The sequence below is a fragment of the Arachis ipaensis genome, chromosome B9 (assembly GCF_059453495.1).
Source record: "Arachis ipaensis isolate K30076 ecotype BB chromosome B9, ASM5945349v1, whole genome shotgun sequence".
NCBI classification, from domain to species: domain Eukaryota; kingdom Viridiplantae; phylum Streptophyta; class Magnoliopsida; order Fabales; family Fabaceae; genus Arachis; species Arachis ipaensis.
In genome coordinates this window covers 149607447-149625825 of record NC_142444.1, presented here as the reverse complement: position 1 = coordinate 149625825, position 18379 = coordinate 149607447, and the positions used below count along the sequence as shown (strand labels likewise).

The 18379-nt window shown below is 34.7% G+C and overlaps 1 protein-coding gene across 1 annotated transcript; it reads left to right on the top strand.

The window, feature by feature from the left end:
* Positions 1–502: 502 nt before the first annotated feature.
* LOC148546767 (uncharacterized) lies at positions 503–1681 on the top strand. Its single transcript, XM_088499346.1, has 2 exons — positions 503–970; positions 1103–1681. The coding sequence occupies exons 1-2, from the start codon at positions 503–505 to the stop codon at positions 1679–1681; spliced, it is 1047 nt and encodes a 348-aa protein (XP_088355472.1).
* Positions 1682–18379: the final 16698 nt, after the last annotated feature.

Below are 18379 nucleotides of genomic sequence, written 5' to 3'. Positions count from 1 at the left end.
CACCGCAATAAGGGCCATGGGTTGACCGATTGTTATGTGGTGAGGACGATGTTTCATAGGCAAGTGAAGGAAGGGAAGATACTCCTAAATGGGGAACAAAACCAAGAAGGCGTAAAAAGCACTCCTTTTCCTCAACATGATGTTGGAATGATAGGCATTGAAGGAGAGGTAATGCTGACAGAGATCGTAGATGAAGCAGAAGAGATGGTCACCATGGAGGAGTCCTTGGATGAAGACATGTTGACAAGAGGTCTTTTGAAGTCTCGAGATTCTAGAATCATGTTCAACCAACTTGGCTTAGAACCCCACATTCAGAAAGAGGTGGCCAGAGCTCTAATAGGAGTCATTCAGAAGCATGAAAAAAGTTTTGAGGGGCATCAACGCTCTGCTCACAAGATTAGCAAAGGCCCATGCAAACACCCTGGTGTTTCGGAACCCTGAATCATTTAATGGGGAGTTCTATCATAATAAACCATTGTATGTGGAAGCAGTGGTAGAAGGCATGAAGGTCAGAAGGGCCTTGGTGGATGCTGGATCAGGGGTAAACATCATACCCACTCATATATTTCTAGAAATGGGAGGTTCTGCTGATCAGATAAGGCCTACTCAAGTAGGGCTCAATGCTTTTAATGGAGTAGGTGTGAAATCTAGAGGGTGTGTTAATGCTGTCTTGGAGGTTGGTCCCATAAAGACAAATAATAAGTTTCATATGGTGGATGGAAGCTCTAGCTACCACATCCTACTGGAACGTCCATGGATTCATTTACATCGGTGCGTTCCTTCAAGTTGGCATCAATACATAAAGTCTAGCTGGAGAGGGAAGGATATTAGCATCTCAGCCACTGTAACACCATTTGATTCAGGAGAAGCACATTTAGTGGATGCGAGTTTTTATGAAGAGCTTGCGTTACCAGGGGTCAACAAAATAAGGCCTGTGCAGGAATGCGCCATCGGAACACCCAGACAAAAAGTAGTACGGAAGAACACCCTAATGGAGGAAGCACCAAAAGAAAACACCAAAAAACGAGCAACAGCAATCGAAGACCTAGGGCTTCGTAAGGAAGTTCTCCCAGGTGGAGGATATCGGTGGTGTATCCTATAGGAACTCGGGGGTTCAGAGGAGGAAAATTACCAGAGCTCCCCTGGCCCCGACATCCTAAGTGTACAAGAAAAAGAACATCTGCAAAGTAACATAGAAAATGCCCCTCTCCAACTCCAAGATGAAGCAAAGCAGAAGGAGGAAGAGTTAGAAGAGATTAATTTAGGGACTGAAGAACACCCGAGGCCTTTGTTCGTGTGCAAAGCTCTAGGGGAGAAGGAGAAAAGGGATTTGATAGCATTATTAACAGAGTTCAGAGATGTGTTCGCATGGAACTATGATGAAATGCCAGGGTTAGATCCAAACCTGGTGACCCACAATTTAGCCGTGAGGAAAGGAGCAACTCCTGTCAAGCAAGCTCCTAGAAAATTCTCCAATGAAATAGAAGCTCAAGTAAAGAAAGAAATCGAAAAGTTACTCGCAGCCAAGTTTGTCAAACCAATACAACACCCCTCTTGGTTAGCCAACATAGTGCCAGTGAAAAAGAAGAATGGGCAGATCCGGTGTTGCGTGGATTTTAGAGATCTAAGCAAAGCTTGCCCTAAGGATGATTTTCTCCTGCCAGATGTTGATCCTAAATAGGAGGGTCCTTACATTGTTTCTGAAGTACACCCCAATGGACACTGTATCCTGCTGGACCCAGATCATGGAACAACTACTGGCCCCATCAATTTCAAGTATGTCAAGAATTACTATGCCTAATTTCAGCTTTAGTAGTTCAAATTTCAATTCCAAAAGGCTTCTTTATCAAAAGCCAATGTTTATGTTATATTATTCTGCAAGCATCCTGTAATACATGAGAAAACTGCTTTAGCAATCATACACTCAAAAAATGTGAGTGATGCATCTTAAAAAATTTTTTTGCAGTACAAAATAGTTCCAAAAAAGTGAAGTGTCCCACCCTTCAAACTCCTAAAAAGAGTCGAGCATAAATAGGGCAAGAAAGTTATGGGTACCTTCCTTTTCTTTGCCTAAAAAAAAAGAGGCAGAAAAAAAAAAATAGCAGTAGATAATCCTGCTCTTCTTAGAATCATACCCTCCCCCTGCAAAAAAAAAAAAAAAAGAATGTGTGTATCCAAAATAAAATGATCACACAAGCAGGTAAAACCCCTGGAGGAGTATGCATATTATATTAAAAAAAAAAAAAGAGGGGAAACATAACACCCAAAAAGAGGTGTACAATGAAAGTCATAGAAGCAGCAGGACAAAAATATACTTTGTCAAAGTATTACATATTTTACAAAATAAAGTGCTGGAAACTATTACAGCCACAAAATATCACTGTAAGAAATCACAGAAGAAGCAGCCTCCTTATGCTTGGCCAATTGCTCTCGCTCCATGCTGACGCTGGCTAACCTAGCCTTCATGGTGTTCAATTCAGATGTAAGCTTGTTAACCTTTTCTTGAAGAGCAGAAACATCAGAAGAGAGAACGTGATGCTCTTTAGAAAACAATTCTTCTCTAGCAAGATCAGAGATCCCAGGTGGAGGCTCCAATTTTTTTCAAGCCAACGACCACTAAATTTAAATAACTTAAGGTTATTTAGATGATTTTCTACCATATCCTGATGAGCACCCCACAAGTCTGCAAGGGAGTGTGAAGTGAAGAAATCCCATGCGTCCAGAAAAGCTTGGTACCCAAGCTTCTTGAAAAGGCAGTTTAGGTCATTTGGAAGCAAGAAGGAAGGAGCTCGAGATACAATCTCCGATAACAAGTTCTTCGCATCGCCATTGAAATACTCAAACTCATCGCGGAAAAAAACTGAAAAGCAAAGCAACCTTTTTTTCATCAGGAACTTATAAAATGTTGGCACGCCTGACAAATGAAAAGAAATACAATGGAACACACCAGAAGAAGCACTAGCTAAAAGTTCCTTTGTGATTTTAGAAGTGCTTGAAGCTTGAAAGGTGGACTCAGAAGTAGTATGAGAAGTTGAAGATACAAACATACACACAAACAGCATGAACAAAATCATGTATGCAAGTCTCAAAAAAAAAAAAAGAACTGGAGTAAAACAGTTGTACCTGCACCAGGAAGAACCGTTCGGGTGGGAGTAACAACACGTCTAGTAGGATCTCCTTGGCAGGTAACACCCAGCTCAATGTCAACATTTCTCTTAGAACTTGCTCTTGCTCGTAGGCCATCTCGCACAACTTCTTGGGTAGTACCCTCGTCAGGGACGTCTCCAACAATAAATGAATTAGGAGAGTCCCCACTGACCCTTTCTAGAGAGCTCTCATCGCCTACATTTATCGGATCGGAAGGTGCATTTGGAATTGTTTTCAGTTTACCCAAAAGACGATGAGACCTACGCTTCACAACACTGCTAGATAAGCTAACCACAGCTTTACCAGGAGACTGTGATGACTCAACAAAGCAAGCAGCAGCAGAAGAACCTTTAGCTTTTGCCGTCGAAGAAGGAGAAATCCCTGAACCAGTGGAAATTGGTGAAGGCATAGCATCAACAGAAGGCCCAGGTGGTCTTTCAAGAGACCTCTTTGCAACCTCAACCTTTGAACTCTCCACTTTACTGCGCTTGACCACTTCAGCAGTAACAACTGAATCATCATGTTTTCTTTTTGAAGAAGGTGGATGTCTATAACACCTGGCGTTCAAGTCTACAAAACACCAGCACAAAAGATACAGCAGTCAAATACACAAAGAGGAGAGAGAGACGAAAAAGAAATGAAGAAACAAAAAACAAGAATCAGCAAAGAGCAAATATTACTTGTAATGGTCGAAGGAGAAAGGTTGCCAGTCATGAAATATGGATCCTTGATCAAAACTGGGACAAATGATCTGACATCAGGGACGGAGGTACCCTCATATTGCCTGATATGCTCCTTCATACGCATAAGGTAATCCACATACTCCGTTGTAACTCCCCCATCCCTGTCGAAAGGAACAACCGAGAAAGGATTGTACTTCGAGAGTTCTTCTTGAAACAGAACCTTTTTCATTAAATTTTCCGATGGAAAAAAATATGCTCCACATTTTTTGGATCCTGGTCCCACCCTAGTTGGCGACTTACCCTATCAGGACGGTAGATCACTGGACAGATCAAAGCTCCACAGTGAAAATCCCTATCCATAACAATCAAACCAGGAAGAGGGGTAGGAGAAGTACACAAAAGCCAAAAGTCATAAACCCCATCCTGGCCGGTGGAAATATCACTGCGGTCATGCTCAAGACAAGCAGAATATATGCGATGAATAGCCGATGCATCGGGCTGGTAAGAGGTTACGTACGGGCGAAAACAAAAATTTTTCTCCAAGTTAATAACATCCTCCAAAGATTTCGAAGGATGAGCTGAACCCCAAATCCAAGCACGAGGACTTGCCTTCTTATCTGGAAGAATTGTAGGGGGCTTACGGGTGGGAGTAAACAGAGAAAACCGCTCAAAAAGAAAGAGTTGAAGAAATATTTCGTCAATGAAAGACAAAACTGGAAAGCGACCATGAGCAATCTTGAGTTGCTGGGAAAATTGATCAAGCCGCGTATATAAGCTGTCGAGATACATAGGAGCCAATGGTAAACGTTCTCCTCTAGATATCAGGCAGGCTAAAAGAAATACCCCATGGCTCACACACTCATCCACCGGTCCCAAAAATACATATTTACTTAACCAATAAGCAACAAAAGCAGCTTCCCTAAGATCTGAGGAAACAGCAGGAGCAGGGACAAACTCACCATTGAGGAAATCACCAAAGAAATAACGAGGCCAATTAGAGTAAGAATACTTAACAGTAATCTTCTTCTTCTTGGAATCTTGCTTGTCGCCAACCACCTCTTCTCCTCTCGAGGACTGACGAGTCTTCGGATGCTCATCTTTGGAGGAAGATTTCTTAGCCTGCCTACTCTTGGACAACTCTTTTGCATATCGACCAGCATCACTGAAACTCATTTGAAGATGTCGTGCAAGCTTAAGCAGATCAGAATCTGGGTGAAGAAGAGTGAGATCCACACTACCAAACACCGGCAGTTGAAGAAGAACCACAACATCTTTCAAAGTGGGTGAAAACTCACTCCAAGAGGTCAGAAAAGTATGAGTCTGAGAACACCACCTCTGCTAAAGTAAACTCATATCAGATCCATTTCGCTGAACACCCAAGCCTGCCAAGAGGAAATCAATTAGTGCTTCTTCAACATATAGCAACAAGGTAAAAAAATTATAAGAATCAATTATGAGGATAGATGGCAGAGAACAACCAACCTGCAGATGTGCGAATAGCCTCGGCAACACCAGCTAATTCTAATCTCCTCACAAAACTACCACCCTCCTCAAACAATACTGTGAACACCCACTTTTGCCAAACCTTATTTATGTGAGTACTGCCTTAGATTTAAAAGACGTCCATGGAAATTCTTGGCGCTTCAACCGAGAACAAAGTAGAGTATGACCCACTTGATATGAAGGCTTCTCAACAAATTCACCCAAAACTCTACAATCTGAAGAATCAAAGGCGGGTTTCATAGTTTTATCCATACCTAATAACAAGCCAGAAGAAGGAGGGTCCAAAAAAGGTTTCTTCATCAGAGGAGGATCCACAAAAGTAGCCCTCTTATTTGATGGTTTCACCCAAGGTTGGGGGATAGATTCAGAAAATCCCATCGCATATTCTTCAGGAACGTCGTCCATATCATTCACAGAAGAGTCAGTACCCAAACTATTACTAGAGTCCTCTGGGTCACTATCCACTATCTCAGCAAGTTTCACACGAGGCATGGCAACAAAAGAAACAATTCCTAAAAAAAAGGGGAAAGAAGGAGAGCAGCAACAACAAAATAGAGTTAACATCAATATCACGCAAATACCAACGACAAAAATATTCAAAATATAAAGGAGAATATTGCAAAACATTCAAGAAATTCTGAAAAAGCCAAAGAGCATTCAAAAAAACAACCAAGGAGTTCTCAAATGAAACAAAAAAGCAAAGGTATGAAAATCATTCATCATATTTTTTACTCGATAAGGCCACTAACTCCTCATATCCTCACAATATCATATTTCATTTGGTGACATATATGAAAATATTGCAAAACATTATACGTCTATAGCTTTGAAAGAATATAAATATGGAACACTAAAAATTTGTTCTAATTGAAAAAGTTTATAAACAAATTACTTATGACTATACTATAAAAAAAAATTAACTAAATTATTTTTATTTTTAAATATCTATTTTATAGTTGCGGATGAACATTGCTCATGATGTTTAACTCAATTTCTTTTATTTTGTGATGCCATTGGAAATATATACAAATGAGAACATGTACAAATGAGGATATAACATCCAAGTTGTAAGGTGAAAGATCTTTATCAAAGAATCCCTACAGCTAATTCCAAAATTAGCAACCCAATATACATGGGGGCTGAGAGGGGTTACATGAGAACGAAGGCAGGGAACATAATAATAAGGGTTCAGAGTAACAAAGAGTACAGAACGAGTACAGAGTAACAAAAGTTCAGAACAATACAAAAAAAAAGTCAAATATACAATAGTAGATATTCAAGTGCCAGAATCTCATCTAAGAAAATAAGAGTACGCATTATATGACAAAAAAGGGAGAAGACCAAAGACAAAAGCAAGAAAAGAAGAAAAAGAGTCTTACCAAATAAGAAGACAGAGTGAGAAGACAGAGTAATGTTGAATATGGGAGTGTCCTTTGTCCTAAGAAAAACTCCCAATTGTTGAAGAAGACAGGGGGTGTGGATGGTGGTGCTGCTGTGTAAAAAATGCCCTAACAAAGATGATGAGAAACACGCTCTCCCCTATCCTCCCAGGTGTTCTCTCCTTCTTATGTGTCTCTCCAAATCCAGTATTCAAATTTAAAACGCGTCCAATTAAAAGGGTAAGAGTTTCTCCCCTTCCTATTTTCTTATACATTAAATTATTATATTAAATCAAATCTTTCCTCTTTTTTCATTAAAAAAAAATACATACGTACATACAAATAAATTATGAATATATTTATTTACTAATCTTATTTATTTATTTATTTTATTAATATCTAAAATATTTGCACAATAACATTCTTTTATTCATTTTTTTATGAGTACATAATTATATTCATATTATACAGAAATATTTATATTTGAATATTCACAAATACATATCTCATTATGACAAAAAAAAATGAATAAAAGAGGGGAGATTTGATTCTCTAGAGTTATGATATGTTAGCTTCTTTACAAAAAAAAAATTTATTCTTGTTCTGTTGAGTACAAAAAAGTTTAATGCAGCTTGAGGGAATACTTTGTACCCTCAAAGACTGCATGGGGGCTTATGATTGTGTACTAAAAATATAAACATTTTTTGTACATAATTATTTTTATAATGACCTACAAACATGGTCAAAAAAGAGTTAAGTTCCTCCTAAGGGTATTGGGCTAAAAGAATGGAACCCAAAATAACACCTTGAGGAGTTGAATTTCTCTTCAGTGGGAACTATATTGGTGGAAGTGGATTGGTTGGATTTGGAGTGTAAATGTGTCATCTAGTTGAAAGAAAACCAAATTAGATGTCCCTTCACTAATGTCACATGTCAGGAGCTTTAGTTTAACGTGTGGGAATCAACTTCCTACCCTTTTCAGTTGACAAGACTTGAGGTGATCCCAAATACCTAAAGATATTTTGGAAAGAGCAGTAAACCAAATGTCAGACTAAAACCATTGGCCAAGGGGTGTCCTCTTCATCATGGTTTTACGCTATAAAAAGGACCTCAAGCCACCTCTGTAAATTTTCTTTTTCTTCATCCTTCATCCTTCACTCTCACTTTTCACTTTCACCTTGATCATCTTCTTCTTCACAGACCTTGAAACCCTTTTCATCCTTTACTTTCACCTTCACCTTCATCCTCTTCTGAGAACTTCTCTTCTCTGTAAACCATTCCTGTCCACTTTAAACAAAGCTCGTTCATCCTCTTGTGACATTAGTGGAGGTCTCAACACTTGTTCTCCACCCCTCTTCCTCACTATTAGTTCTTGTGTTGTTTATTCGCCATTAACAGAAGTGTCTTCCTCACAAGTTTACTTACCCCTAATCTCTCACCTTAACTATTATTTTTCACTTAATCTATTTCTCACGAAACCCACCCAAATCAACTGTACTATGCATTAATACTACTACTTTTTATAAGTCAAAAACTCAAAAAAGTAACTTTTGAAACTTTTCAAATAGACCCTTAGTGGTAATTGATGAAAAAATATAGATGGTGATAAAGATAGATGATGAGAATATTATTAATTTTTTAAAAGTTTTATGTATGTTTTTTTACCAAATATAAAAGATATATATATATATATATATATATATATATGTCTTTTGTATCTATGTCTATGTAGTTTATATCTTTGTGTCCATATTTTATACTATACACTAATTAAACGGAGCTTTAGTGTGTGGGAAACGACCACATATTATGTACAGATGATCGCTTCTTGATAAACCTTATGAAATATTATTTTAAAGAATAAATTTTTACATCTAAATCATAACTCCAATCAAATTCAACTAAGAATTTTAAATTCACGCATACAAATTCATTGTCGTCGCTGCTTCTTCTTCTTTCAAATTTGCGCACGCAGGTTATCTTCTTCTTATTTCAAATTCAGGCATACGTGTTCACTGTTGTCGCTTCTTCTTCTTCCCTGATGCTGTGTCTTCTTCTTCTTCTTCTTTTTTTTTTTTCGTTATCTTTCTCTTTCGTTATCGTCATCATCAATAATAACAACATTTTGCTAGTATATTTATTGGTTCTGATTTTCTTTGGTTTATTAAATAATTTCAGTTCATTTCTTAGTTTATTTGAGATTCATTTGGATCCAGAAATGAATTCGATGTGTTTTCATTGATGATTGAGTATTTTTACTGCTTGTTCAAATTTGAATTAATTTCGTTTCATTTGTGAATTAACCGAGGCTCACTTGATGCTGTTATTAAGTATTGACCAAATTTTTTATTCCTTAAGAATTTTCAATTCATTTCTTCGATTAATTTGGTTTTGTCTCACTTGAATTTGCTGAACTTGTTCATGTGTGGTTGTTTAGTTAGTTTTTATTCAAATCTAAACTAATTTCGGTTCATTTGTGAATTAATTGAGGTTCACTTGATGCTGATGTTAAGTATTGACTAAATTTTTTATTTCTTGAGAAATTTCAGTTCATTTTTTAGTTTGATTTAGGTTCATTTGGTTTCGTTTTGCTTGAATTTGCTGAAATTGTTCATGTGTGGTTATTTAGTTAGTTTTTGTTAAAATCTCAACCAATTTCGATTTATTTGTGAATTAACTGAGACTCACTTGATGCTGTTATTAAGTATTGACCAAATTTTTTATCCCTTAAGAAATTTCAGTTTATTTCTTAGTTTAATTTACGTTCATTTAGTTTCGTTTCACTTGAATTTGTTGAACTTGTTCATGTGTGGTTATTTAGTTAGTTTTTGTTAAAATTCGAATTGATTTTGGTTTATTTGTGAATTAACTGAAATTCACTTGATGCTGCTGTTAAGTATTGGCCAAAATTTTTATTTCTTAAGAAATTTCGGTTCATTTATTTTCGTTTCACTTGAATTTCTCCTCCTCATCTTTCGCTTCGCCTTCTTCTTTTTCATCTTTTTTTTTATCTTCTCCTTTTTATTTTATTTTCTCAAAAATTCTTCTTGATTTACTCTCTTGAGGATTATAAAACGAAGAAAAAGGAATACGAAAAAGAAGGAGGAGGAACATGAAGAAGGAGGGAGAGAAACACGAAGAAGTAGAAGAAGAAGGAGGAAGAGGAGAGAAACGCGGGAACGTTTACGTAGTTAGAGCGTGTATTCACGCTTCATTAATGAAACTGATTTTTGTTGGGTTTGGGCCAACTTGGTTGAATTTGGTTGCCAAAAAAACTTGAATATGTAGCACGTAAATGCTAGACAACCAAATTTTTTAATCAAGTTCAACCAAGTCAGAATTTACGTACACGCATTTTATTCGTATGTTCTTTTTTTCCTTCTCATTTTTCTTCATTATCATCATCGTGATCACCACGACCATCATCATCATTATCACCTCCTCTTCCTCCACTTTCTCTTCCTTTTCCTTGTCCTCCACCATTATCATCATCATCATTCTCCTCTTCTTTCTTCTAAAAAAAATAAGAAAAAATTATCGTATTTTATTTTATGTGTCACGTTTAAGAAATTTCGATATGAAATTAAGAAATTTCTATGTCACGATTTAAAATTTTTAATATTGTGTCTTTTTTTATATTTTTATATTTCGATTAAGAAATTATCACCGTCATCATTCTCCTCCTTCTTCTTGTTTTCATAGTTTTTTTTTTATTTCACACTTTCATAATTTTTATTGTTTTACCTTCTAAAAAGAATTTTAAAAAAATAGAGAAAAAGAAAAAAAATTACACAACTTTTTGTTTTATTTTTTATTTATCTTTTTTGACAATAACTACAAAAACTTTTAAAGAAAAAATACCTAATTTTGTAAAAAATACATAAATTTTGCACGAATAAAGAAAAAAAAGAAGAATAAGAAGCAAAAAAAAAATTGTACCATTAAGTTTAGAACTTTAAAAAATTTCAGTGTTAAAATTAAAAAAGTCATGTGTCAAAATTAAAAAATTTCTGCGCCACGGTAAAAAATTTCAGTGTTATTAACGTGAAGAAGAAGTGTGTGATTTCACGTGCATGTGTATGAACGATTTTTGTTGAGTCTGGACTAATTTAATTAAATTTAGTTCTTAAAAATATATGGATGTGTAACGAAACTCGAGTGTGTATATATATATATGAGGTAAATACCAAATTGGTACCTCAAAAGATTCTGGCGCTAACAAAATGGTACCTGACTTTTGTTATTGACAAAATTGTCTCTAAAAAATTTTAAAATTTGACAAGCATACTCCTGAGCTCGCCGGAGCACATCTCCGATGAGCATGATGCTGACGTGCCCACCGTATTTTGATGACCTAGCAAACTCCCAACCATAATCCCTTCCTCCCCAACGCACTCCCCATTCCCCTCCCCAACGCACTCTCTTGCGCTCGCACTCTCACTCTCTTGCTTTCTCTAGAAACAGTGATGGCATTTTTTATGGCAAAAATGGCGGGTTGGTTATCCAGAGAGGCAATCGGCGATTCTACCATGGTTCCTTCCTCTCTTGGCATTTCTCTTCCTTTCTCACTCCACCAAAGTTCCTTTAGTAATACCCGACCCACACATGTCTATTAGAGTACTCTCGACTATTCTTCTTCTTCGAAATTTTTAATTGATCCATCCCCTCATTACCTCAATCGCGCCACGCCTCTGCCAGCCTCAACCCCTCGCGTTGCTCTCATTGTCAGCTGCTCGATCGCTGCCTCAGCTCCTTGGTGTGGTCTTCTTTGCTCATCCACTATCAGTGCGATCTTCGCCGCCGTCTTCAAGATCCATGGTAGAGTGAAAGAGGAAGGAAAACACTAAGAGTAGTTTCAAATTTTCAAAGCCTTAAATATTATTGCTTCAACAAAATTCCAAATGTCATCCTTGAGTTTTTGAAAAGAACAAATGATTATTTCATATTTAAACTTACTGAACGTTTACTGGAAGATGACAGAGAGTTAGAGAACTTGCGCTGCTGATTTCATGAGAAGTGAAAGCTACATTGGGAGGGGGAAAGAGTGCGTTAGGGAGAGGAGGAATTAGAATTGGAAATTTTTATCAGATCAGTAAAATACGATGGGCTATATTAGCATTATGTTCGACAATAATATATTTCGACAAATTCAAGAGCACACTTATCATATTTTATTAACATCGAAATTTTTTAGATATCAATTTGATATTTAGCTCATATATTTGGTTGGTTTATATATATTATTTGTATGTCCAACAACAAAAGGGTTAATAATTTGACATATTATTATAGATTAATCGGAAGGGAAATGCTAGTTGTATAATATTAATCAGCCTTTAATCAGCCTTTAATCAGATTTAAATAATATTTAATTATTTTTTTAGTGTAACATGTTTCTATTTTGTAGATACATATCTATAATTAGATTTTAATTTAAATTTAAATTTTAAAACCCACCCACTTCATTGGTGGTTACGGTGACTTTGCTTTACTTTCGTAACTTCACGTAACAGATACAGTTTTTTAAATTCCTTATTCTACGGGATATTCACACGCATTAGTGAATCCCAAACCAAAAAGGACGCTGTCAGCTGAATTCTCCATCTCGTTTTCATTGGTGAAGACCATCACCACCTTCCAGCTGAAGCACTCTCCCATTTTGCATTGGTGAAATGTATCATTATTTTCCACACATGTGTTTATGTAATTTGTTAAGAAATATCATGTTCAACATTTTTAATTATATTTTAATTTAAACATAAAAACACTCTGCTGATTTAATTGGAACAAGGTTGATCTTATTTAATTTTATTAATAAAGTTGTTGCAAATAAAGTATATAATCAACAATTAATTTAAAAATTATGAATGGTCGAATATAATTATATACATAAACTAAAATATTTTCAATTGTAGTTTCTTTTTCAATTGTAACACATCTAAAATATTAAGTTATACAAAAAATATTTTTAAAACACATCCAAAATCATAAATCTAAAATTTAAATTTAAACATTAAAAAATAATTGTAACACATCTAAAATTATGAAGTTATACAGAAAATATAAAATCATAAATCTAAAATCTAAATTTAAACATTAAAAAATAATTGTAACACATCTAAAATTATGAAGTTATACAGAAAATATTTTTGAAACACATCCAAAATCATAAATCTAAAATCTAAATTTAAACATTAAAAAATAATTGTAACACATCTAAAATTATGATGTTATACAGAAAATATTTTTAAAACACATCCAAAATCATAAATCTAAAATTTAAATTTAAACATTAAAAAGACAGCGTTGTAAATGAGCGCCGAAAAGGAGGAAGGCAGCGTTGAGGATGAGCGCGGAAGAGGATGAACGACAGCGGAGGATGACTTCTCGATGTGCACCTCTGAGTTTTCCATGTGCACCTCTGAGTTTTCCATGTGCGCCTCTGAATTTTCGACATGGCGCAAAGGTGACTTCTCTGCTTCTTTGAGTGTTTTGTACGAGTTTAATTAATAATTTGATAGTTTAAGGTTTATTTTATATTTTTAAAATCAAAATTTTGAATTTTGAATAATTTGATTTTTAGATATGTATTTAAATTATAATATATTAATAATTAAATATATTAAATCTGAAACAAAAATTTAAAATTTAAAATTTAAATTTTAGTTTTTTTAGATTGTATTTTGAATATATATTTAATTTTAAAAAGACAACAAATCTATTCATAATTTTTAGTTGTGTTTGTTTTAATTTTTTTTAATTATTGTAATAAAAAGCTGAATGTTGTAAAATTTTTAAAGGATACATGTGTCCAACATCATAAATTAGTACCAACTCTCTCTCATTCATGCAACTACCTTAGCTTCTTTCTTTTTTTTTTTCTTTTTTCTTTTTTCTTTTACACTTAATTATTTTCGTGAAATTAGAGATATATATTGCATGTGTATGACACCATTTTGTTTATTCTAAAAATGTATAGTACATTATTGAAATGTATAGTACGTTATTGATTTCTTAGTTAATTAAAAACATTTTTTTTCGTTATTTTACTCTGTTTGTCAGAAGCGGTGTGATGGAGAAGCTGCTGAGCTGCAAGTCAAGTCGCCAAGTTGGAATTATATTTGGTTCAAAAAAGTTTAATTTTTTTTATTATTTTACGACAATATATTATATTAAAATTAAGAGCAGATAAAATCAATTTCTCTTGTCTAATATATTACATTAATATCTCTTGTGTGGCCACCTTTTAAACAAATAAAGCTAATAATGATTATATATATAGTAAGATCATATAAAACAAAAGATACGATAAAGAATATCCATTCACACTACTAATTAAAACAAAAGGGAAGAGTACAAATTAATAACAAAACGAACAATATATCCGTTCGGATTATCATAACATAAATATATCTAAAATTCTAAATACATTAATCATTTAATGCACTAAAGATAACGATTAATTAAAAGACGAACGGAGTATGAAAGATTTGACGATCTGATGAAAAATCCGATCATATTATATAAATTCAAATGATCGAGGATATGATTATACAAGCAGAGTTTATATCAATAATTTTCTTTTTCCAAAAATAAATTAAAAGAAAAAGTGAAGGGTTTTATGTCAATAATATAATTTGCATGATTGCAAGAATAAAACAAAATTCCCATCACGAATAAAAGATGATTACATAAGACATATACGAGAGGTTAAGATAAACAAGAACCGTTGAATAATTGAGAATATCCCAAATAGATATCTTATCACTTTCGCTTGTTATATGATTGTCTTTTTTTTTTTCTTCTAAAAATATGTAATTACATTACTTTATATATAAAAAAATATATTATCGATTATAAGGGCAAAAATAAAAATAAAATCTTTTATTTTGATAAACACTAAATACTAACAAAAGAAAAATTAACAGAAGAAATTGAGAATTTACAAAAAACGGTGCTCTATAATTTAGTCATTTTTTGTTGGAGCTTTTTTGTTGTTTTCACAATTATTATTACTGCCAGCTTCTCACTTTCAAAGACCTCTAAATTTTTCGTATTTCACAACGTTCAACACAGAGATGCAAGGAAGATCATAGAAGATTGTTCTCTTCCAATGCCTCTACTTGTCGTTTGCCACCAAACTACAAACTTCATGGTTCTATTTTGCACTATAGCATTCACAAAAGGAGAGGAAGACAAAATCTCAGGAGCAGGACCGCATTGCACCAAGGTGTGAAGGATTGTTTCATTGTCATTTCTACATCTTGGGCACATTGCTGAAGTATCTGACAATCTCTAGTTGATCAAATTGAGTACAAGTAATTTTTTATGGGATGCTCTCCACAGAAAATTTTTTACTTTGGATGGTAATTTTAATCCCCAAGTTGATTTCCAGAGCGTTGAATTCGTTATCGCCGTTGGAAGGTGCTCAACTGGCGAATGAAAAAAAAATCATAAGCCATCCAATATCTCGAGGTCACATCATACTGCTTCCTCTTGTTCCAAGTCCATTCAAATTTGTCCTCGCCATCGTCGTTCAGTGGTAGGGAGAGAATTCACGAACTGAGTTCAGGGAAAAAACTGTTTCAACTAGCTCTTCATTCCATCTTTCATCCACTGTAAGTAAATCATGTACCCAGTTGATGTCTTTTACTGGATTGCGCTGTTGTTAATGAGTCTAAAAGGATAGGGTGGGATAACCATGGCTCCTCCCAGATATGAACATTTGTGCCGGATTCTATACTCCATCTCAAACCCTTTTCTACCATTTTTCTTTTCTCCAATAGACTTTGCCAACCACAAGAAGGTTGGTTTTCTTTATCTGGCAAAAAAGGGTTAGTGTATTTATAGTATTTTCCTTTGAGCATACACGCAAGTAGCGAATTAGGTTTAGTAGTAATTCGCCAAAACTGTTTACCCAGCAAGACTAAGATCTGGGCTCTGAAATCCTTGAATTCCAATATGCCTTTTTGTTGGGTCTGGTCATACAATCCCAACTAACTCAAGCCATCTTTATCTCCATTCCCTTCTAACCCCACCAAAACTGTCTTAGAATCTTGTATATGTCTTTCACTAGAGAATTTGGAAGCTTGAAACATGAAAGCGTATATATTAGAATAACTTCTCCGACATCTTTGATTAAAATATGTCTGCCACCTGCTGATAATAGATTCCTCTTCCAAGTCTGAACTCTTTTCTGAACTTTATTCTTTATTGCACCGAATGTTGTTCTTTTAGATCTCTCAATAATAAAAGGAAGGCCTAGATATTTATCTTGGGCTCCCACAAGCTCTATGTTAAGTAACTCTGTTAGCTATTATCTTCTGGCGAGTGGGGTGTTGACGAAAAAAAATTGCTGATTTGTGGAGATTAACTTTCTGTCTGCTAAGTATCTCATATTCATTGAGTAGAGATTGAATATTGTTGCATGATCCCTCATTTGCCTTTCCAAATAAGATAGAGTCGTCAGCAAAGAAAAGATGATTGACTATTAAAAACCTTATGTTAATCTAAATCCCCTGAATAGACTTGTTTTGTTCTACCTTGTATAACAGATAGGATAATCCTTTCACACAGAATAGAAATAGATAAGGTGACAAGGGATCTCCTTGCCGGATACCCCTTGTTGGCTTAAAAAAAGTCATAAGGTTGACCTTCCATAAAAATAGAGTAAGAAACAATAGTGACTAGTTCTCTGATCCAAAAAATTCATCTGGTTCCAAAACCCATTCTCTCCATGATGAACCATAAAAAACTTCACTCAACTCTAACATATACTTTACTCATATCCAATTTAATAGCCATTTCACATTCCAATCCGCACCCCTTAGTTTTGAGGTAGTGTAAGAACCAGAAATAATTAAACGATTAATTAAAATAAAATAATAAGTTTAATTGCCTGAAATAGGTTTAAAAAAGTTAAAATATGAATTTGAAAATTTAGGTGTGAGATTTGAATTCAGTGAATTTTTTCGAGTGGAAAAAATGTAATTTTCTACAGAAAATTGCGTAAAAATGCGTCTGGTAAATTAGCCGGCAGTACCAGCTTAAATCTATCCGGTACTGCGTAAGAGTAATAAAAACTGTAGAAAAACTTATGAAAATAATTAAAGTTAAAAATCAGGCGCTAATTCTAAAGGTTTGGCACAAAATTGGGCCAAACAGGTTAAAAACACTAATGGATTGGGCCAGGCCCAAGTTAGACCCAAGCCCAACATATATATACAAGCATAGAAGGATATTCAACCTCATTTTATCCTAAAACACTAACATAACCAGCTGAGAATTGAAAGAGAGGAAGATGAAGAATACTATTCACACTCTCACTCTTTTGCTTGTAACTTGAGTTACGATGCTCCGATTTGTGTTCCATTTGCGGTCACGCTAAGTTCTCGCCGAACACGTCAGTTCTAACTAGGATTTTTAGGTAAGATTTTGAGTTTCATACTCCATTCTTCAGTCCTAAGAATTTCGAAAATTTAAGTTTGTGTTTTGAATAAAATTTGTGATTTTAGTTGTTTAGGTGCCATCCAATAGTAGGTCATTGTTGGTTTGTACCACAAACACCATTGGAAAAGGTAAGGTTCCTCTTTGCCCTTGTAGATTTGTGAATTTGGTGAACTCTATGTATTAATTGTGGTAATATTGGTATGTATAGCTTGAAATTGTGATTATTGAAATTGATTGGGAGCATTAGAATTGAGTTTGGTGAATTGTTGGTGATTGAGAGCTTGTTGGAATCAAATTTGGTGATTTTGTGCATATTGGGAATCGGTCAATGTATGATTCAGTTTTCTATGTAATATGTAATGTTTCATGAACCTTAGACTAGTAGACCTTAGGATAGGATTGAATTGGTTGTTGATAATTGTTGAATTGATGATGTATGATATTTTGATGATTGTGATAATTTCGATGAGATTATGATGTTGTTGTAAATGATCGATGTTGATTATTGATTTTTGGGTTGAATGATGATAATGATGAGGATTGATGATGATATAGGATGAATGATATTTATGAAGAATTGAATTGTGCAAAAATTGTTAATATTGAACTCTTGATTTGAAAATTGTGAGTTTTGTTGAATCATGGTGGAAAGAGGTGGAAAAATTGAGTGAAATAGGAGTGGAAGTGACTGAAGTGCAATGAAATAGTAAATTGTAGTGTGTGGTAGTGTTTGGTGATGAAATTGAGTAGGTTTTGATTGGTTTGGTTTTGAGATTTTGGAAACTAGAGGACTTTGATGATTTTGTGTAAAACTTGAATTTTGATGAACTTTGACGAGTTATAACATAGCCTCCGGACCTTTTTTTTATGACATTTAATTTAAATGAAAGTTGGGTCCGAGAGCTTTTAAACGTTCGAAAAACGGACGGAAAATGTTTTAAAATGACAAACTTATGCGCGTTTGAAGTTCGGTATAAAAATCTTATTTCTGCAACTTACAAAATTTTCTAAGCCTGGGAGTGCATGCTTGTGCAAGCAACACGAGCATTGGCCACTGTCAAGTGCTCTCGCGTATGCGGACACTAACATGCATACACAAGCATGTATTTTGAGGCATGCGTACGCGAGTTTTTAACACGCGATGCGAGGATTTTATTCTATTTTGGATACTGGCATACGCGACCTTCCTTTTTCAACCATGTGCGTATGCGGGACAAA